The 23077-nt window shown below is 40.9% G+C and overlaps 1 protein-coding gene and 1 pseudogene across 2 annotated transcripts in view; one reads left to right on the top strand and one right to left on the bottom strand.

Moving 5' to 3' along the window:
* TMED10 (transmembrane p24 trafficking protein 10) overlaps nt 1-23077 on the top strand; it is a 49381-nt gene that overhangs the window by 5346 nt on the left and 20958 nt on the right. The window contains exon 2 of the mRNA XM_082451896.1: nt 19130-19241. Coding sequence (XP_082308022.1) covers nt 19130-19241 — 112 coding nt within the window. The remainder of the gene's footprint in view (nt 1-19129; nt 19242-23077) is intronic.
* LOC309654755 (aurora kinase B pseudogene) lies at nt 4030-10062 on the bottom strand (annotated as a pseudogene). Its single transcript has one exon. The product of its transcript is annotated as an aurora kinase B pseudogene (transcript).

The raw sequence follows: 23077 nt of genomic DNA on the forward strand, positions 1-23077 counted from the left end.
CCATTACATCCTGTTTGACACGGCTTACTTTGTGAACTCCTTGTTGTCTTATTCATCTTTGTGTCTTTGGTTTAGTATACTATGTAGGCATTGTTGTACAACTGAGTTAAATATCTTAGTCTTATTGAGCCTGGATCTGGAGTCAGACAGATTTGGGTTCAGATCCCATCAGCTCCACCATTTAAAGGGTGTATGGTCTTAGGGGAATTACTTAACCTTTCTCTTTGGGTCTCTTATATGTAAGATGGGGATGATAGACTTCATAGAATTGTTAGAAGGGCTAATGGAGATGGTTTCTTTAATTGTTCAGGGCCCATTGTGGTGGGCCATAGATGTTGGTACTCTTCTTTCCTGTCTAGTGAATGAAAATTGAATTGCTTATCTGACTGCCCCGCCCTATGTCATTGCAGTGACCAGATAAAGAATATTTTAATGAGAGGAATTCTGAGTTTTTGTGTTTCTCCCATTCATTCAATAAATATTTATTTAATACTTAGTATATTCCAGACATAGCTGGGGTTATAGGGATGAATTGCAGACAAGGTCCTTGAGCTCTAGTGGAGAACAAAGACAAAATACAAGTTAAAAAAAATACAATGTCAGGTAGTGATAAGTACTATAATGAAAAATCAAGCAGTAGGTGGTAAGGCATGATTAATGGGGTAGAGTATTTAAGTGGCCAGCGAAGGCCTTTCTGAATAGAGAGAAAAGTGTATTGAAATGATGGGTGGGACTCTTTTGCAAAGATTTCTCCTTCAGGCCCATGTTGGGATGTGTTTTGTATTAAGATTTCCAATTGAGGTTATCCCTTCCCTACTTATTTCATAAAATGAGGCTAAACCAGGCTAAATAGTTTCAGATTTAAAGACTGCTGCACAGAATTGAAACAGGAAGTACCAACTCATCATTCATAGTGAATATAGAAGTTTCCTCATTACTTCAGGTCCATAATAAAAGCCCGTTGTAGGGACTCAGAATCTGTGAATTGAAAACCACATTTTCATAAAGACTAGATGATACCGTAATAATTTAATAGGTTCCAGTACCATTTATTATTTAGAATCCTTGTTAATGGTGAAAATTGGAGGATGAATTAATTTTAGGGGATGAGATGAGTTAGTTATTGCCTAAGGGTGATTTATATTTTGGAAATACAGAAAGAGAGAAAGCAATTGTGAGGAGATGTCATAATCATCACTGGAAAGAAAGAAGAGCCTACTGGTAAATTAGATCACTTATAATTTTTTTAACCTCTTCCAAATAATCTAATTGGTCTAAGGTTTTTTTTCATTGTCATTCTTCAAGAGTGCTGTTGCTATTAATAATTCATTTTGCTAAATGAGATTATCTTTTATTTGGATATTACACTCAGTTATGGTCCCAGTGTTTCCCAACTAGCTTACAGATGAGAAAGCCAAACAAGATCATTTGGAGAGTTCAGCCTTGAGTCGTAGGCTTATCACAATTTAAGCATAAAAATTACCAAGAAGCATCTTGGCAGTTGGGAAACCATTGGCTTATAACATTTTTTCCCACTAAAAGCTGTATGAAAAGAGTGTGTGTGTGTGTGTGTGTGTGTGTGTGTGTGTGTATGCTATAGCTTTTTTTTTTAATATAAATTTATTTATTTATTTACTTATTTTTGGCTGAATTGGGTCTTTGTTGCTGCACGCGGGCTTTCTTTAGTTGCGGCGAGCGGGCTTCTCATTATGGTAGCTTCTCTTATTGTGGAGCACGGCCTCTAGGCGCATGGGCTTCAGTAGTTGTGGCACGCGGGCTCAGTAGTTGTGGCTCGCGGGCTCTAGAGCGCAGGCTCAGTAGTTGTGGTACACGGGCTTAGTTGTTCTGTGGCATGTGGGATCTTCCCGGACCAGGGATTGAACCCGTGTCCCCTGCATTGGCAGGCGAATTCTTAACCACTGCGCCACCAGGGAAGTCCCTATGCTATAGCTTTAATTGATTTTATTTGGAACAGTTACACTTCAGCTCATGATTACTGTTGTCTGTACTGAGGGCTGATCTTTTTCTGTTGGGAAAAAATATGTCTTTTTCAAATTTACGTTTGATGTGACTGTTGTCCAGTGGGTTAGAAACAGGTCAATAAATAGATGGTTTAGTACAGAAGGCTAATTGGTACATTAAAATTTAATAATATTAAAATCTAGTTTATTTTTGTATTATATACAGCTTTCTAGCTTTAAATTAAAACCTGACTCTGTTTCCTTCTCCATAAAAGTTAAACAATGTGTTACTTTATTTATTTATTTATTTATTTATTTAGTACAAAAAGCTTCAGCTTTTTTTTTTTTTTTAAATCTGTCATCAGTTTTATACACATCAGTGTATACATGTCAATCCCAATCGCCCAGTTCAGCACACCACCATCCCCACCCCACCACGGTTTTCCCCCCTTGGTGTCCATACGTTTGTTCTCTACATCTGTGTCTCAACTTCTGCCCTGCAAACTGGTTCATCTGTACCATTTTTCTAGGTTCCACATACATACGTTAACATACGATATTTGTTTTTCTCTTTCTGACTTACTTCACTCTGTATGACAGTCTCTAGATCCATCCACGTCTCAACAAATGACTCAATTTCGTTCCTATTTATGGCTGTGTAATATTCCATTGTATATATGTACCACAACTTCTTTATCCATTCGTTTGTCGATGGGCATTTAGGTTGCTTCCATGACCTGGCTATTGTAAATAGTGCTGCAATGAACATTGGGGTGCATGTGTCTTTTTGAATTACAGTTTTCTCTGGGTATATGCCCAGTAGTGGGATTGCTGGGTCATATGGTAATTCTATTTTTAGTTTTTTAAGGAACCTCCATATTGTTCTCCATAGTGGCTGTATCAATTTACATTCCCACCAACAGTGCAAGAGGGTTCCCTTTTCTCCACACCCTCTCCAGCATTTGTTTGTAGATTTTCTGATGATGCCCATTCTAACTGGTGTGAGGTGATACCTCATTGTAGTTTTGATTTGCATTTCTCTAATAATTAGTGGTGTTGAGCATCTTTTCATGTGCTTCTTGGCCATCTGTATGTCTTCTTTGGAGAAATGTCTATTTAGGTCTTCTGCCCATTTTTGGATTGGGTTGTTTGTTTCTTTAATATTGAGCTGCATGAGCTGTTTATATATTTTGGAGATTAATCCTTTGTCCATTGATTCGTTTGCAAATATTTTCTCCCATTCTGAGGGTTGTCTTTCATCTTGTTTATGGTTTCCTTTGCTGTGCAAAAGCTTTGAAGTTTCATTAGGTCCCATTTGTTTATTTTTGTTTTTATTTCCATTACTCTAAGAGGTGGATCAAAAAAGATCTTGCTGTGATTTATGTCAAAGAGTTTTCTTCCTATGTTTTCCTCGAAGAGTTTTATAGTGTCTGGTCTTACATTTAGGTCTCGAATCTATTTTGAGTTTATTTTTGTGTATGGTGTTAGGGAGTATTCTAATTTCATTCTTTTACATGTAGCTGTCCAGTTTTCCCACCACCACTTATTGAAGAGACTGTCTTTTCTCCATTGTGTATCTTTGCCTCCTTTGTCATAGATTAGTTGACCATAGGTGCGTGGGTTTATCTCTGCGCTTTCTATCTTGTTCCATTGATCTATGCTTCGTTTTTGTGCCAGTACCATATTGTCTTGATTACTGTAGCTTTGTAGTATAGTCTGAAGTCAGGGAGTCTGATTCCTCCAGCTCCGTTTTTTTCCCTCAAGACTGCTTTGGCTATTCGGGGTCTTTTGTGCCTCCATACAAATTTTAAGATGATTTGTTCTAGTTCGTAAAAAGTGCCATTGGTAGTTTGATAGGGATTGCATTGAATCTGTAGATTGCTTTCGGTAGTAGAGTCATTTTCACAATATTGATTCTTCCAATCCAAGAACATGGTATATCTCTCCATCTGTTGGTATCATCTTTAATTTCTTTCATCAGTATCTTATAGTTTTCTGCATACAGGTCTTTTGTCTCCTTAGGTAGGTTTATTCCTAGGTGTTTTATTCTTTTTGTTGCTATGGTAAATGGTAGTGTTTCCATAATTTCTCTTTCAGATTTTTCATCATTAGTGTATAGGAATGCAAGAGATTTCTGTGCATTAATTTTGTATCCTGCAACTTTACCAAATTCATTAATTAGCTCTAGTAGTTTTCTGGTGGCAGTTTTAGGATTCTCTATGTATAGTATCATGTCATCTGCAAACAGTGACAGTTTTACTTCTTCTTTTCCAATTTGTATTCCTTTTATTTCTTTTTCTTCTCTGATTGCCTTGGCTAGGACTTCCAAAACTATGTTGAATAATAGTGGTGAGAGTGGACATCCTTGTCTCGTTCCTGATCTTAGAGGAAATGCTTTCAGTTTTTCACCGTTGAGAATGATGTTTGCTGTGGGTTTGTCGTATATGGCCTTTATTATGTTGAGGTAGGTTCCCTTTATGCCCACTTTCTGGAGAGTTTTTATCATAAATGGGTGTTGAAATTTGTCAAAAGCTTTTTCTGCATCTATTGAGATGATCATATGGTTTTTATTCTTCAATTTGTTAGTATGGTGTATCACATTGATTTGCGTATATTGAAGAATCCTTGCATCCCTGGGATAAATCCCACTTGATCATGGTGTATGATCCTTTTAATGTGTTGTTGGATTCTGTTTGCTAGTATTTTGTTGAGGATTTTTGCATCTATATTCATCAGTGGTATTGGTCTGTAATCTTCTTTTTTTGTAGTATGTTTGTCTGGTTTTGGTATCAGGGTGATGGTGGCCTCATAGAATGAGTTTGGGAGTGTTCCTTCCTCTGCAATTTTTTGGAAGAGTTTGAGAAGGATGGGTGTTAGCTCTTCTCTAAATGTTTGATAGAATTCACCTGTGAAGCCATCTGGTCCTGGACTTTTGTTTGTTGGAAGATTTTTAATCACAGTTTCAATTTCATTACTTGTGATTGGTCTGTTCATATTTTCTGTTTCTTCCTGGTTCAGTCTTGGAAGGTTATACCTTTCTAAGAATTTGTCCATTTCTTCCAGGTTGTCCATTTTATTGGCATAGAGTTGCTTGTAGTAGTCTCTTAGGATGCTTTGTATTTTTGCAGTGTCTGTTGTAACTTCTCCTTTTTCATTTCTAATTTTATTGATTTGAGTCCTCTCCCTCTTTTTCTTGATGAGTCTGGCTAATGGCTTATCAATTTTGTTTATCTTCTCAAAGAACCAGCTTTTAGTTTTATTGGGCTTTGCTATTGTTTTCTTTGTTTCTATTTCATTTATTTCTGCTAACTTTGATCTTTATGATTTCTTTCCTTCTGCTAACTTTGGGTTTTGTTTGTTCTTCTTTCTCTAGATCCTTTAGGTATAAGGTTAGATTGTTTACTTGAGATTTTTCTTGTTATTTTAGATAGGCTTGTATAGCTATAAACTTCCCTCTTATGACTGCTTTTGCTGCATCCCATAGGTTTTGGATCGTCGTGTTTTCATTGTCATTTGTCTCTATGTATTTTTTGATTTTCTCTTTGATTTCTTCAGTGATCTGTTGGTTATTTAGTAACGTATTGTTTAGCCTCCATGTGTTTGTGTTTTTTACGTTTTTTTCCCTGTAATTCATTTCTAATCTCATAGCGTTGTGGTCAGACTAGATGCTTGATATGATTTCAGTTTTCTTAAATTTACTGAGGCTTGATTTGTGACCCAAGATGTGATCTATCCTGGAGAATGTTCTGTGCGCACTTGAGAAGAAAGTGTAATCTGCTGTTTTTGGATGGAATGTCCTATAAATATCAATTAAATCTATCTGGTCTATTGTGTCATTTAAAGCTTCTGTTTCCTTGTTTATTTTCATTTTGGATGATCTGTCCATTGGTGTAAGTGAGCTGTTAAAGTCCCCCACTATGACTGTGTTACTGTCAATTTCCTCTTTTATAGCTGTTAGCAGTTGCCTTATGTATTGAGGTGCTCCTATGTTGGGTGCATGTATATTTATAATTGTTATATCTTCTTTTTGGATTGATCCCTTGATCATTATGTAGTGTTGTTCCTTGTCTCTTGTAGCATTCTTTATTTTAAAGTCTATTTTATCTGATATGAGTATAGCTACTCCAGCTTTCTTTTGATTTCAATTTGCATGGAATATCTTTTTCCATCCCCTCACTTTCTGTCTGTATGTGTCCCTAGGTCTGAAGTGGGTCTCTTGTAGACAGCATATATATGGGTCTTGTTTTTGTATCCATTCAGCAAGCCTGTGTCTTTTGGTTGGAGCATTTAATCCATTCACGTTTAAGGTAATTATTGATATGTATGTTCCTATGACCATTTTCTTAATTGTTTTGGGTTTGTTTTTGTAGGTCCTTTTCTTCTCTTGTGTTTCCCACTTAGAGAAGTTCCTTTAGCATTTGTTGTAGAGCTGGTTTGGTGGTGCTGAATTCTCTTAGCTTTTGCTTGTCTGTAAAGCTTTTGATTTCTCCATCAAATCTAAATGAGATCCTTGGGGGGTAGAGTAATCTTGGTTGTAGGTTCTTCCCTTTCATCATTTTAAGTATATCATGCCACTCCCTTCTGGCTTGTAGAGTTTGCTGAGAAATCAGCTGTTAACCTTATGGGAGTTCCCTTGTATGTTATTTGTTGTTTTTCTCTTGCTGCTTTCAGTAATTTTTCTTTGTCTTTAATTTTTGCGAGTTTGATTACTATGTGTCTCGGCATGTTTCTCCTTGGGTTTATCCTGTATGGCACTCTCTGTGCTTCCTGGACTTGGGTGGCTATTTCCTTTCCCATGTTAGGGAAGTTTTCGACTATAATCTCTTCAGATATTTTCTCTGGTCCTTTCTCTCTCTCTTCTCTTTCTGGGACCCCTATAATGTGAATGTTGTTGCGTTTAATGTTGTCCCAGAGGTCTCCTAGGCTGTCTTCATTTCTTTTCATTCTTTTTTCTTTAGTTTGTTCCGCAGCAGTGAATTCCACCATTCTGTCTTCCAGGTCACTTATCCGTTCTTCTGCCTCAGTTATTCTGCTATTGATTCCTTCTAGTGTATTTTTCATTTCAGTTATTGTATTGTTCATCTCTGTTTGTTAGTTCTTTAATTCTTCTAGGTCTTCGTTAAACATTTCTTGCATCTTCTCGATCTTTGCCTCCATTCTTATTCCGAGGTCCTGGATCATCTTCACTATCATTATTCTGAATTCTTTTTCTGGAAGGTTGCCTATCTCCACTTCATGTAGTTGTTTTTCTGGGGTTTTATCTTGTTCCTTCATCTGTTATATAGCCCTCTGCCTTTTCATCTTGTCTATCTTTCTGTGAATGTGGTTTTTGTTCCACAGTCTGCAGGATTGTAGTTTTTCTTGCTTCTCCTGTCTGCCCTCTGGTGGTTGAGGCTATCTAAGAGGCTTGATGGGAGGCTCTGATGGTGGGTAGAGCTGACTGTTGCTGTGGCGGTCAGAGCTCAGTAAAACTTTAATCCACTTGACTGTTGATGGGTGGGGCTGGGTTCCCTCCCTGTTGGTTGTTTTGCCTGAAGCAACCCAACACTGGAGCCTACCTGGGCTCTTTGGTGGGGCTAATGACAGACTGGGGGTGGGTGCCGGGGGGCTCACGCCAAGGAGTACTTCCCAGAACTTCTGCTGCCAGTGTCCTTGTCCCCACGGTGAAACAGAGCCACCCCCCACCTCTGCAGGAGACCTTCCAACACTAGCAGGTAGGTCTGGTTCAGTCTCCCCCAGGGTCACTGCTCCTTCCCCTGGGTCCCGATGCACACACTATTTTGTGTGCGCCCTCCAAGAGTGGGGTCTCTGTTTCCCCCAGTCCTGTCGAAGTCCTGCAGTCAGTTCGCACTAGGCTTCAAAGTCTGATTCTCTATGAATTCCTTCTCCCGTTTCCGGACCCCCAGGTTGGGAAGCCTGATGTGGGGCTCACAACCTTCACTCCGCTGGGTGGACTTCTGTGGTATAAGTGTTCTCCAGTTTGTGAGTCACCCACCTACAGCTATGGGATTTGATTTTACTCTGATTGCGCTCCTCCTACCGTCTCATTGTGGCTTCTTCTTTGTCTTTGGATGTGGGGTATCTTTTTTGGTGAGTTCCAGTGTCTTCCTGTCGATGACTGTCCAGCAGCTAGTTGTGATTCTGGTGTTCTCGCAAGAGGGAGTGAGAGCACGTCCTTCTATTCCGCCATCTTGGTTCCTCTCTCAGTTTCAGTGTTTATTAAATAAAGAGGAGGTAGAAGATAGATGTGGGAACAGGCCAGGATCCCCTCCTCCTAACTACACATATGCAGACATACAGACACAATTGAGAAAATGACAGGGACAATTCAGGGGACAGACTGAAAGGCAGAGGGAAACAGCACCCTCCGAGAGTGGGCCCGAACCCAAGGGTGGGCTGAGACCTGGGCCAGTGGTAGGCGTTCTGAGAGGTTATGCTTGAGCAGCTTGGAGATGAGCTCCTGGGCTCCTGCGGGCATGGAAGGGGGGAACCTCAGGTCCACCTTGACGATGCACCGTTGCGTCTTGTTTTGGGAAGCACTCTTGAAGGGGGGCGTTTCCCACCAGCAGCTCGTAGCAGAGCACTCTGATGCACCACAGATCCACCTTCTCGTTGTGCATGCGCCCCTCAATCATCTCTGGGGGCATGTAGTCCAGAGTGCCACACGTCGTCTTCCTCCTCAGGGAGGGGGCGTGCACAGACCAGCCGAAGTCGGCAATCTTCGGCTCTCCCTGGAGCCCCAAGAGCAGATTCTCTGGCTTTACATCTCTGTGAATCACCTTCTTCCCGTGGCAGTATATCAGAGCATCTGCCAGCTCTTCCATGATCGTGGATGTTCGCTTCTCATCAAAAGTGCGGCTTTTCTGCAGGTTCTTATAGAGCTCCCACTGGGAGGGCATACTCCAGAATCAAGTAGATCCTTTGCCGGTCATAGAAGTAGCTGTAGAGACACAAGATGTTGGGATGCTGCAGATGGGCCTGGGTTTCAGTCTCCCTGCGCAGCTGGTGCTCCACACCCTCCTTCTCTATCTGAGACTTGAAGAGGACTTGGAGCGCCACGATGAAATGGCTTTTCTTCTCCCAAGCCCAGTACACATTTCCAAACTTGCCTTTGCCCAGAGGACGCCCAATCTCAAAGTCGTCAATTGGGAAGGAACAGATTGAGAAGCTGGGGGTCCCACTGCTGTTCTCCACCACCTTCTGGACAGGGGCACTGTGGGCTGGGCATTGGAGCAGCTCATGAGGACAAGTGCAGATGGGGTGACAGGTTCCTTCCGGAGGACTCTCTGGGGCAGGGTGTTGAGGCCAGATTGAGCCATCTGCTGGCCGTAGGGCCATGCATAGACAGGCTCCTTACGGATCCTTAGAGGGAAAGGGGGAGGGAACTGGAGCCCATGGCACAGCCCACCCCCCTGGCCACTGGCAAACGACTGAACCTGCCTCTGTTACTTCATTTAAATTTCTCTTGTTCAACAGTTGTCCCCAGCCTTCTCTCTTTTCAACTGGTCTAGAGAAGGGGGCTGCTTAGAATTTGAAATTGCTCTACCATATCTTTATGATGACTTCTGAAGACTGAGCCTAGTTTCTAGGAAAAGGGAACAGATTTATAAAGGTAATCTAGTGAGGTGCAGTGACTTCTGTGTTGTTTCTTGTGTGAATTGCTGACTGGTGGTTGATCCTGAGCCATGGCCCCCAAATGCATACGCAGCCTGGCATCCTGGACAGTAGAGCCCTCTGTGAAATCAGCCAGCTGGCCACAGACCAGAATTTGGGCTCCGAAACAAGCCTCCGACTTGAGGGAGATTGATGTCATCTGCTTTATCCTGTGCCCCCAACCTCATTGTTCAACACAACGTGTGGGAAATCAAGGGACTAGTTGTTAAGAAAGAACAAGGCTTTGTTTGTGCCTGAAAGGGTCACGCTGGAGGTTTTTACCGTAAATAACTTTGGAACAGTATGAAAAAAAACATTTGATCTGGCTTCACCCCCGCAGCAGTATTGTTAGGGCAGCAACTGGTCTTTCCTTCTCATTCCCCTCCCTTCCTCCCTCTCTTTCTCCAGCTTTCTCCCCCCGCCCACCCCCGCAACCCCCCAATTCCCACCCCCCTAGTCAAGTATGACGTATTGCCTATGTTGAGTTAATGTCGTAAATGCTGATAGAAGCAGGAGAGCATCTATCCATTATCATACCAGTGCCTGGAAATTTTCCACGTCTAGTTTTCAGTACTTCTATAAGCCTTCTTAAACTACTTCTGTGCTGTGCTCTGCCATTGCTGAATCGTGTTGGAAATTTGAAAGAATTTAGTGTTGCTAAATGCTGCTTATGGCCTTTCTAAGTTTGACTTTGTTCTGGGTAAAATCTAGATGTGATCCTTTGATTTCAGGGATGCTGTTGGTAGACTTGGTACTTGCTCTTGTTTGGAAGATCAGAGTAAATTTGTTTTCTGCCCATTAAATATAGCTTCTGGGCTGACAGAGTCGTCCATGTTCTTAGTGTGTAGTACTTGTGGTAGTCTCTTGAAAGTATTTCTGATACTATTTTTCTAGTGTAAAACTGCAGCATCTTCAGTGATTTGGTGTTCTTTCTGATTGGAGTAATAGACCCCACAGTTTAAGATTCATCGTGAACTCTTAGCAAATGAAGCATATAGACCCACAAGCCCTGATCATTATATATGCACCCACAGTCCTCTCTTCTCCTCTCCCCACACTTAATGTTATTGGGTCCTTCATGTAGTTTATTATTTATTGGGTAAAACACTTGCAGGAATTGCTGAAGTCATCTGGTATTTCTTTCTATCTCCTGTTAGCAGCTAAAATGATTCGTTGAATACCTGCTTTGTTAGGCATTTTGTATCTCTTCAGCGTCTAAATCTTACTGCTGCTTCCTTGAGGTTTACCTATCTGTCTTTTCCTATCTCCATGCAACAACCATTTAGGCCCTAGTCATCCCTGGGTTTAGTCGATGCAGACTACTTTATCTAGTTTGCCATCCGTTAGCACTTTTAGATTGAAAGTATGGTTAGTGACCTAATTGTTTGTGGAGTTCTGAGTTATCACTAACAAGCAGTTACCATAATAGCAAAAATGCTAACAGTAACAACGACAGTGATAATAATAACACTTACTGAGTGCTTGCCAGCTGCCAAACACTGTTCTAGGCACTTTACCTATATTAAATTTAATTTTCACAGTAACCTCGTAAAGTACATACTCTTGTTCTTATTTTACATATGAGGCACAGAGAGGTTAAGGAACATATCCAAGGCCTTACAGCTAGTAAGTGGCACAACTGTGATTTGAACACCAACCCGAGGCCTGACTCTAGAACCTTCAGTCTAACTACTATGCTGTACTGTCTGTCAAAAGGAGAAAAGGGTAGGTGTTTCTGTTTTGGCTCATTTTTGTTCAATGTATAGAGCTTCTCCAAGGGACTTGGCTGTTTCTGAATTCCTGAGTTAGTCATTCAGGAGCTACAAGGTTGATGGTTAGCCTTAAAATAATATGTACACATTGTATACTCAGTATTATACCCCAGACTGGTCATAAACCTGAGGAAGACAGAGTGCAGGTAGGAGCCTATGTGAAGGAAATTATATCTTCAGAGTTTCACCAACTACACTAAAGCTGCAAGCTGATTGACCTCTGCTGCTATGGTAGCACGCCCGGAAAGACGTGGATTTGGCTTTTGGTTTTTAACATATTCTTGGACTGGTGGGGTATGGAGCTGATACAGCAAATGAAAGCAATGTGTGACCTGTGCCATTAGAAAGACACAGACTTGCCACCTCCCCCATACATCATATGTCATTTTACAAGGGTAGGTATAGACTTGTCCAAATTAACTATTTGTATTTACAACATAAAAAGTATATGAAAATGTTTGTTTACTTGCTTGGCTTTGATTATAAATTTCTTGAGAATCTGGAGGTGTGTGTGTGTGTGTGTGTGTGTGTGTGTGTGTATGTGTATGTATGTGTTTGACTTCATCTTTCTGAATAGTAATTTTTTTACATAAGCTTTTTATCTTAGAACAGTTTTAGATTTACAGAAGAACAGTGAAGATAATACAGTTCCCATATACCCCACACCCAGTTTCCCCTCTTGTTAATATCTTATGTTAGTATGATACATTTTGTCTGTCACAATGAACAAGTATTTATACATTATTATTAACTAAATTCTATACTTTATTCAGATTTCCTTAGTTTTTACCTAATGTCCTTTTTTCCTGTCCCAGGATCCCATCCTGGATATATTACATTTAGTCGTATTTCTTTGGGCTCCTCTAGATTATGACAGTTTCTCAGATTTTCCTTGTTTTTGACAGCCGTTTGAGTTTTGAGGAGTACTGGTCAAGTATTTTGTAGGATACCCCTCTATTGGGATTTATCTGTTGTTTTCCTCATGATGAAACTGGTATTAAGGGTTTTGGGGAGGAAGACCACAAAGGTAAAGGGTCATTTTCATCATATCATATCAAGGGAGCATATTGTCAACATGAATTATCACTGTTATATTGACCTTGATCATCTGGCAGAGGTAGTGTTTGTCAGATGTCTCTGCTGTAAAGTTACTTCCCCCCGCCTCCCCCCCCCCTTTCTGTGCTGTGCTCTTTGGAAGGAAGTCACCATGTGCAGCCCACACTTGAGTGGGGAGTTATGCTTGACCTCCTTGAGGGTGCTGTTTCTACATAAATTATCTGAGAGTGTTCTGCATGGGAGATTCTTCTCTTCTCCCCAGCTTGCTTGTTTGTTTGCTTGTTTAGTCATTTATATCATTATGGATTCCTGGGTGTTTATTTTATATTTTGGATTACAATCCAATACTGCTTTATTTTGTTGCTCAAATCGTTACAGCTTTGGCTGTTGGGAGCTCTTTCATTTGGCTCCTGTGTCCCTTTGACAAACCCCTGTTGTTTTTTGTCTTGTTTTGTTTTCGAGCGCTTCTTTACTTTCTGGCACTACAAGATGCTCCAGGCTCATCTTGTGTATTTCTTGTCCCAATCCTGGGGTCAGCCATTTCTCCAAGGAGCCCTGGTTCCCTTTTATTGGAGAATGGTATTAGAAACCAAGATCTGGATGGGTAGTATTATTTTTAAGGTATCTTTTCCTGACACTTTTTTTTTTTTTCCAAACACGCTTGTGGTAGCAGCAAGTGGCCAAAAGTAGTCCCAGCCTTCTTGCAACTTTAGAGTAAGGCTGAGAATTCCCTGAGCAGCAAGAGGAGCTAGGATGGGGAGGGAAGTGGTGGTGCTAAAGAGCAGAGGCCCGGGGTTCGCGAGCATTCATCCAGTTCCTTCAGGTCCCACCTCTGCATTAGGTCAGGCAGATTGTTATGGAGGGTCACTAAAGGCATCCATCTGAATTGTATTTCTGTCTTTAGCAAGGCCGTGATTGAAAGTGGAGAGTCTAATATTGGTCACAGTCCTTTCACAAGAACCTTCCTGATAAATTGTTCTTGTTTAGTTCCAGGAAAATTATCTCTGAAGATAAATTTGTGAGCTTTCATCAGAAAACAAATGATGTGTAACCCAACTTGTTTCTCTCTTAATCTTGGCTTCCAGAAAACTGAGAGCCAAATTTATTATGCAGATACCATTCGCTTAGTTCAGGTTCTTGATAGCGCCTGTTAGTTTCTTCCTCCAGGTGAACTCTATTCCTTAATTCCTAATTGCTTTATTTGCCTAGTGTTTGGGCCTAAGCTACTTAAAGATCCTTTTGAAGTAGGCAGGGTATTATCTTGAATGTGTGGTCAAGGAAGGGGGGCAGGCTTCAGGAGCAGAAGAACTGCTCAAGAACCTGTTTTCTCTGGCCACTGCCTAGAATCGTTCAAGAAAATCCAATTCTAAATGAGTCTGTTTTCCCAGTGGACCTGTATTCTCACATATTTGATGGTTTTGGTGTGAGTATTCACATATTCTTGACATCAGCTACTGTGCATATACAGTTAACACTTTCTTCCCTACTTTATAAGTTGTGAACTTTGGTTTGCTTTTCTTCAGAAGGTGTTATCTAGAAACAAATCTTTATTACTTCCCATTCCTTGATGTCATATGGGCAAATTTTATGCCTTGATATTACCTTTGTTTAAGAACTTTACAGTAAATTTTATGTGTTTTTTATTGTTAAGGGGGAATCCTTTAAGGGTTTGCTGTTATAGTAGATGAAAGTGGCAGTTATCATATTCCCAAGGTGGTTCTGTAGTAGAATTTAAGAAGAAAAAATAAAATCTCTCAATTTTTGAGAAACCAGATGATCTTTTAAAGTGATCTGTAATCAGAGCATTTTAATTAAAGAAATTTAAAACCATCATTTTGGCCTATTAGACTTTGCCGGCTCTGGCTAGTCACTGAGATTTGCCCAGTTTTCTATTCCCTGATTTTAGCTACCTGCTGATTTATGTAATTATGCTGGGGTTAGGGCATGTGATTTTTTTCTTTCTTTCTTAAGGTCAGTGGCTTGGCCCCTTAATAGCTGCAAAGTTATGAACTACGTGGGAAACCTGATTTTCAGAAAAATTCTGCGATCTGTTAGAATCCCCAACAGTCTATAAGAGCCTAACTTGAAGGTTAAATTATCAAGTTGCCTCTCTGGATTTCCAAATATCTGGATAGATACCTTTGTATAGTTGTGTCAACTGAAAGTCATAGGGAGTATAGAAATGTGGAGACACTGATGGAAATGTGATCATTATCACACACTCTTTCCAGGAGGTAAATTTCATGCTGATAAATGGTATAGGCAATGATGGGTGCTTTACCTTCAGCCTCTTGTAAAATATTTGCGTCTTTAGTATATTTTCAGATGTCATAGAAAGAACCAACAATGCAAGTGGTTCTACCATGATTGTAGTTCCTCAGTACAGTGTAGAAGAAGACAATTTAAACAATTTTTACTCCTTCCGAGAACCAGTTGGAAGTGTGGATTGTATTCGAGTCTTTCAGAAGAACATGGCAGACTTCTTAATTCATTTTGCAAAGTACTCAATGAAGGATTTTTGCCACTGCTTAATAAGAGTTTTCTGACCTGTACCTAGGATCCTTTGTCATCTAAAGAGGCTCCTGTCCTTAAATAATCTTTTTTTCTTTTTTAATTATTTTTTATTTATTTATTTTTTTGACTGTGTTGGGTCTTCGTTTCTGTGCGAGGGCTTTCTCCAGTTGCGGCGAGCGGGGGCCATTCTTCATCGCGGTGCGTGGGCCTCTCACTGTCACGGCCTCTCCCGTTGCGGAGCACAGGCTTCAGATGCGCAGGCTCAGTAGTTGTGGCTCACGGGCTTAGTTGCTCCGCGGCATGTGGGATCTTCCCAGACCAGGGCACGAACCCGTGTCCCCTGCATTGGCAGGCAGATTCTTAACCACTGCGCCACCAGGGAAGCCTAAATAATCTTTTTTGAAGAACCCTTTTAAAATCTTAGGAGAATGCAAAGAGATCATAAGCTGTTCTTCTAGGAAATAACCTGGTTGGGCAAATTTATGCCAAGTCTTGTAAGTCTGATTAAGTTGAATTGCCCTTTGTTTGGCTTTTTCTTTTAGTTGATAATTCAGGAAAAGTATCACATGAACAAGAGGCCTTTAGGAATTTTCAGGGCCAAATATTCCCATGCAGATTGTTTATTTATTGCTGACTTCAAGGCCTCTACCTTGTGGCCGCCTGCTAATCCCTCTAAGGTGGAGAATGCAGACTGAACAGTGCCATGTCCCACTCAAGAGGACTCTCAGACTCTCTGACTTGCACCAACCCAAAGAATCCATCAGATTCTGTTAGTCTTTCTCGGCTTCTGTGCATTCCACTTCTTTCAGCCATTCCTGCTGTGGGGCTGCAACATGGAATTTGGAAAGAGCATAGGTTTTAGACCCTGTCTTCAAATCTGCATACACAATTTATTAGCTCTGTGATAATGAACAAGTTACTAAGTTTCTGCCTCAGTAAAATGGGGATAAGACTGGCCTCTCTGGGATTGTTGTGAGGATTAAAGACTATGTAGGTAAAGTTTATAACATAATTCCTATAACATAATTCCTTTATCCCCTCATCCTTCCAAACCACTCAATTGTAGACCCCAGACCTAAATCATATAATACTTTTCTTTGCTCCTGCATCCTGGCTGCTAGGTGCGGCCACTAGAAATCCATGGTCCCTGATCTCAGCTCTCACCTCAGTGCTGCCCAACAGTTCTTTCGTGTGATTTTAGCCAGCTTTCTTCCTGTCCTATGCAGAGGTCAGATATTGGTGGCCCAGAAGTTGGTTCTATAGACATTTTTTGTTTGGCCTTGAGATAGTTTTTCAAATGTTGGGATTGGTTGTGAGGATTTAAAAACTAGGAGATTTCAAATAGCAGTTAAAATGTTTAGGTTCGTTTGGAGAATTAGATTGTCTGAAAAGCTGGCGTGCCATGGTAGTAATTGGTTTCTCCCTTGAGACAGGCCTGTCTCCTGTTTGCCACATTGTTCACCACACCCCGTGGACTTGTGCTGGCCCATTAGACTCAGTTTATGCTGCTTGCTTGGTCTTTGTGGGCATTCACTTTTTGGTCTTGTCCTGTGGGCTCTCCGGTTTTTTTGTTTGTTTGTTTTTAAATATTTATTTATTTATTTAGCTTGCACCGGGTCTTAGTTGAGGCGTGCGGGATCTTCGTTGCGGCATGCTTGCGGGATCTAGTTCCCCGACCAGGGATCAAACCCGGGCCCCTGCATTAAGGGCACAGAGTCTTACCCACTGAATCACCAAGGAAGTCCCCGGGCTCTCCGTTTTTATTTTATTTATTTATTTATTTTTATTTATTTATTTTTTCTCCATTTTTAAAATTCCTCAAATGTGGCCCCTTCTCTCCGTACACAAAGTCTTCATCATCTCTAACCTGGAGTACTGGGTTAGTGTCCTAACACATCTTCTTATCTCTAGTATTGTCCCTCTTGAGTCTGTCTTCACAGTGTTATCAGATTTATCTTTATAAACTGCAAGTTGAATCACATCACTCTGGTTTCAAATTCTTCATTGCCTTTCCACTTTGTGCGCAATAAATGCCTTAGCATGATGTTGTAGTTCTACATGATCTGGCTAGTATCTCTCCAGCCACTTAACCTCTCTGTGCCTCAGTTTCCTCCTGTGGAACATGGGAGAAAAAATACTTCTTACCTGTAGGGTTATAGTGAAGATCAAGTTAAAAATGCATATAAAGCCCTTGGCACAGTACTCAGCATTTAGTAAGTGCTTAATAAATATTAGCTATTAGTGTTATGATGATACCATGTTTTTGTTCTGTTTTGTTTTTCTGGACCTAAGCCTTCATACTTTCTGTCTCTTCTACCCTGAATGTCTTTACTCCTATTCTTCCCTTGATTGCAACTCATCCTTCATGACTCAGCTCCTGTGTCACCTCCTCCACGATACACTCTGTGACCCTCCATAATCCCATGGCACAGACGCGCTCTCCACACTGCAGTGAAGTTGTCTCATTTCTTATTCTTCTCCTATTTATACTCTTAAGCCCTTCGAAGATGGGAACCATCTTCCACATCCTATTTCTCCAGTGACCAGTGCAGATCCAGGCATCTTAAATGTTTGACAAATTAATGAATGATCAACATCATTCATGGCAGAAGATACTTGGTTAATATTACTGCTGTTACTCTTAGGGAATTTAGATGTGCCATAAAACCTTTTTTATTAACCCGTCATTTCAAATTTGTCTAGCAGTGATAACTATTCTTTCATTATGTTTTTCTTCCCAAAACTGAAATAACTTTATTTCTGACCATAAGTGATACATACCTTTGTAGAAAAAAAATTATAAAGAAATCTCACTACTCAGAAATAACTAGTGTTATTAAAGTGCTTTAAATATATAGGTTTATATGTATACTACTCAATTTTTGTATTTAAAATCTCATCTATAATTGAATCCTGTTTTACAAACAGCATTAGAACATCAAGTTTAATATAATGAATCCACTATTTTTGTGTTCTACATTTCGAGTAGCTTCCTGTCTTAGGTCATGAAATGTGCCTTCTGCCAAGGCAACCATGTGCTCTAGAAAAGAAGCCTGAGACGCAGTCTGTCATATTATTGTGTCAAGGCCTTGCTTTATATGCGACCATTCACTTACCAATATATGCCGCTTCGTCTGTGCTTACAGGCCATTCTGTAGGAATGGAGCGGTTTAAGTTTGGAAAACTAGAGCCAACAACCTGGAAGACAGGAATTATCATTTGTAGAAGCCAAAGATGTCTTTTTTAGGAGTAACTTCTTGTTTATCCCCCTGCCTTCCCCCACCCCATGTAGCCATTGACATAATCCACATAAAATCTGCAGGAATAGCTCTCCCAGATTTTTCCTCCAGGCATGCCTTCTTTTCCTTCGCTCCTTGTGTCAGGTGCTCCATTTCCAGTCTCCACCCACCACCACCACCCCCCCGCCCCGCCCCGCGTGTCAAGATTTGTTTTATACAGGAAATGTGTTCTTATATATCTTTCTCCTTTTTGTAGTATATTATTTCGGTAATTGTCCACTTCCATTTTCCCTTTCTAGGAAATGATACTGGTCTACGTTCTATAAAGTGAACTTCTGCTAATAAACCCACTTTATATCAACTATATCGACTGTGTGAAATTTGCTGTATTTGGGTTTCACCTTCTAATCCAATTCCTGTCTTTGGGAATGGTTGGACCATAGTGATCATAACAGACTGTCTTTTTTTTTTTTTTGATACATTTATTTATTTTATTTATTTATTTTTGGCTGCGTTGGGTCTTTGTTGCTGCGTGCGGGCTTTCTCTAGTTGCGGCGAACGGGGGCTACTCTTCTTCGTGGTGCGTGGGCTTCTCATTGTCATGGTTTCTCTTGTTGGAGAGCACGAGCTCTAGGTGCGCGGGCTTCAGTAGTTGTGGCACGCGGGCTTCAGTAGTTGTGGCTCGCGGGCTCTAGAGCGCAGGCTCAGTAGTTGTGGTGCACGGGCTTAGTTGCTCCGCGGCATGTGGGAGCTTCCCGGACCAGGGCTTGAACCCGTGTCCCCTGCATTGGCAGGCAGATTCTTAACCACTGCGCCACCAGGGAAGCCCTAGACTGTCTTTGATAGACAGTGTTACTTTCCATTTCTCCAGTTTCTATAAGTTCTCTTCCCGAGTATTATTTGCTGCCTGTTCTTACTTACTTTTTACTTTTAGATTACAGATTCTGCTGGCCATATTCTGTACTCCAAGGAGGATGCAGCCAAGGGGAAATTTGCCTTTACCACTGAAGATTATGACATGTTTGAAGTGTGTTTTGAGAGTAAGGGTAAGTAAATCAGAGTATTTTCCCTGAATTAAGCATCATCTTCTAAGCAAGTTAGAGCATGAACTTTCTCTCTTGGTCTGGGCAGGAAGAGGAAATGAAAACTACATTTGTTGGAGTGCACACACATATAAGTGAAAGTTGGCAAATTGGTAGAGTTCTTCATGTGCAGGAGTAGGCATTTCTTGAATGCTGTGATATACTTGGCTTGAATGATAGAGTTGAATTTGGTATAGATGCTAGAAAATAGTGCATTTATATGCTAGTGACATGTTTTCTTTGGGATTAGAAGTAGGGTCTGTCTGACAAATAATGTATCGTCAGAAGCAGTTTCAATCTCCAGGGCACTTGCTATTTCCTAGTCCTGATAACTTGGTGTGGCTTCTTCTGTGCATCTCAAGGCCAAGAGTCCTCAGTAACTTTTAGGCTGATTGATTACCTGATGGCTTCTGTGCTCAGTGGTTGGGGAAAAAGCAGATGCCTTTTCACTCCCTATTCTTCAGCTTCAAGGACACCAGACTCTAAAAGTTGTATGCATTTATACCTGTTATATTACTTGGGACCCTTTGGGGCTGCAGGACACAAAAACATAACTCAAACTGGCTTAAAGAAGAAGAAGAGAAAGACCATGTGACTCTCTGAACCGGGAAGTCTACAGTGTGGTACTGACTTCAGGCAGGGCTGTATCTTGGGGTTTTAACGGTATCATTGGAACCTTACATTGTTTTTAGTGCTTCCTCTTTTTGCCTCCATTTGACTTTATTCTCAGGCTTTCTCTGTATGGTAGCAAAAGGACTCCTGGCAATTTTACATTTATAGAATGTTCAGAACATACGATCCTAGAAGAAAAGCAAGCACCTTTGCCAACACCTCCAACATATTCCCAGGAATAACAAAAGAACCAGCTGCTTTCAACAGTTAACCAGAAATTGACCCCTGATCTAAAGTGGGTCAATTTAGCCTAAAAGCTAAGGGAGTTTGCCTGAAGTAAATGGAATAATAGATTAAGAATAGAAAATTAAAAGACTGCAATCATGACTGATACCCTTCTCCTTGCCCCCACCCCTGCCAGTTCCAGGATGTCTCAACAGTATTCTAGACATTTCCACATAGTTGTGCTATTCTTACCTCAAAACTCAGACATCTAAGACTGTATTCATGACCTACTCTTTCAAATTAGTTCCCCTCACTCATCAGTATTAACACCATCCTTCCAGTTACTTGGACTCACATATTTGAAATTACATACTTTTGTCTTTTCCAGTCTGTCATCAAGTTATGCTGATACTTCTTTCAAAATACCTCCTGTATCTGCCACCACACAGATCTGAACTCTAATCTTTCAAATCATGGATTATGTCATTAGCCTTCTAACTGATATCCCTGCTTTTAATATATCCAAATACTGCCACCAGATATGTCTCCTAAAACACATCTTTCATTATGTCAGTCCTTTTTCCAAAGCTTTCCCTTCTTTGTAGTGGCAGTAATATTCCTGTTCTATAGAATGAAACACAGAATCATGAAATTTTCAAGCTAAAAGGGATTTTAGGCATCATGGCTTTTAATAGTCTTTATACTCTTGCTCCATCCAACCTTATCTTCCTCTGCCCATCAGGCCCCAGTCATTCTGGTTTGCTCTGCCTTCTAAACATGTCACATTTATTCATTTGTTGGAATGCTCTCTTCCCATATGAACATAGATTTACCTTTAGTTTTGGGGTTTTTTTGTTTTTCTTTTTTAATATTTATTTATTTGTTTGTTTCGGCTGTGCCAAGTCTTAGTTGCCCCACGCGGGATCTTTGTTGCGGCGTGTTTAGTTGTGGCATGCAGACTTCTTAGTTGCAGCATGCGGACTCTTAGTTGAGGCATGCATGTGGGACCTAGTTCCCCTACCAGGGGTCGAACCCGGGCCCCCTGCACTGGGAGCATGGAGTCTTACCCACTGGACCAAAGGGAAGTCCCTACCTTTAGTTCTTTTAGAATGCATTCCTCAGCCGTTCTAGTCTGCTTGATATCTCAATCAGTTGATTGATTCATCCATCACTGTTCTAGGTGTTGGGGATATAGCAGTGAATAAAACAGAAGTCTCTGTTCTCAGTGGAGCTTACATTTTCATTGGAGTAAGCAGACAATAGACAAATATAAGTCAACTGGGGGCTTCCCTGGTGGTGCAGTGGTTAAGAATCCACCTGCCAATGCGGGAGACACAGATTCGAGCCCTGGTCCAGGAAGCTCCCACATGCCGCAGAGCAACTAAGCCCCCGTGCCACAATTACTGAGCCTGCGCTCTAGAGCCCGCGAGCCACAACTACTGAAGCCTGTGCACCTAGAGCACATGCTCTGCAATAAGAGAAGCCTGCGCACCACAACAAAGAGTAGCCCTTGCTTGCCTCAACTAGAGAAAAGCCCGTGTGCAGCGACGAAGACCCAATGCAGCCGTAAATAAATAGATTTATTTATTTATTTATTTATTATTTTTTTTAAAAAGTCAGATGGTAATGAGGGCTTTGGAGAAAAAGCAAACACCTTAAGATGCTGAGCATGTCTCAGAAACAGCAAGGAGGTCAGTGTGGCTTCCTCTGAATAGTGCATCACTTACTGATTGGATTGTTTATTTAAGTATTTGAATATATATATATCTCTCACACACACAGCCTTGTGTTGTTTAAGTGTCTCATGTGTATATCTTACATTCCCAATTTTGAACTCTTTGGAGGCACAGATTATCTTTTGTTCTGAATTTCTTATATGCTGATGCTGTGCATGTAAATGCCTAGGAACTAGTTCAAAAATGTGTGTGTATATATGTATAAATGTATGTGTAAACACACGTTATAGCCAGCACTCAATTTCTAGTTTCATTTGTGTTTATTCAGCTGTTTATTCTGTTATGAAGACCTGATACCTTGTAGTCTTTGGAGCACCTTTTAAAAGATTGTCTATTTGTCAGGCAAATGCAGAGAGAAATTTCAAAGGGTCTTTTTACAAGGGAGACCCTTTATGGTCATGATGTCAGCTATGGGGATAGGCTGGCTGTTCTGTGCAAGAAATTGTATGGTCTGGACTCGGATGGTCTGTGGTTTTGTGGTTTCATCCGTGTTTGAATAATGCTAAAGCTGTGCTGTGGCAAACAGAGATAGTGGGAAGAGTCTGTTAGGAAGAGAATATCTTGATCATTCGGACCAGGCGGAGCTGTGAGCTGCTTGGATTTCACAACTTTTTAAGTGAGGAAGGAGAAACAAATATTTGCATTGAATCTCTTATGGGCAGTGCTGTGATCAGGATTGCACATTGGATTTGGGAGAAGAGACCTCTCTGGGTGTCACTTTTTGTTTTGCTTTCTGTTGTTTTGGAAACCTAATTGGTTTAATGCTCAGAAGGTATCTGTGACTTGGCTTAGTTTCTTTCTTTTTCTTTTCTTTTTTTTTTTAATAAATGTATTTATTTATTTATTTATTTTTGGCTGCGTTGGGTTTCCATTGCTGCATGCGGGCTTTCTCTAGTTGCAGCAGGTGGGGGCTGCCCTTTGTTGCGTGTGCAGGCTTCTCATTGTGGTGGCTTCTCTTTGTTGCGGAGCACGGGCTCTAGGCACGCGGGCTTCAGTAGTTGGGGTGCACGGGCTTAGTTGCCCCGCGGCATGTGGGATCTTCCCGGACCAGGGCTCGAACCGGTGTCCCCTGCATTGGCAGGCGGATTCTTAACTACTGCGCCACCAGGGAAGTCCTTGGCTTAGTTTCTTGATCCTACCTATTCAGTCTTATTTTATTGCTTTCAGATTGATCTTTCTAGTCTATCCAAAGGAGCTTCTTTACTGTCTTTTAAACATGCCACAATC

The sequence above is a fragment of the Balaenoptera physalus genome (genome assembly GCF_965194825.1).
Source record: "Balaenoptera physalus genome assembly, chromosome: 2".
NCBI lineage: Eukaryota > Metazoa > Chordata > Mammalia > Artiodactyla > Balaenopteridae > Balaenoptera > Balaenoptera physalus.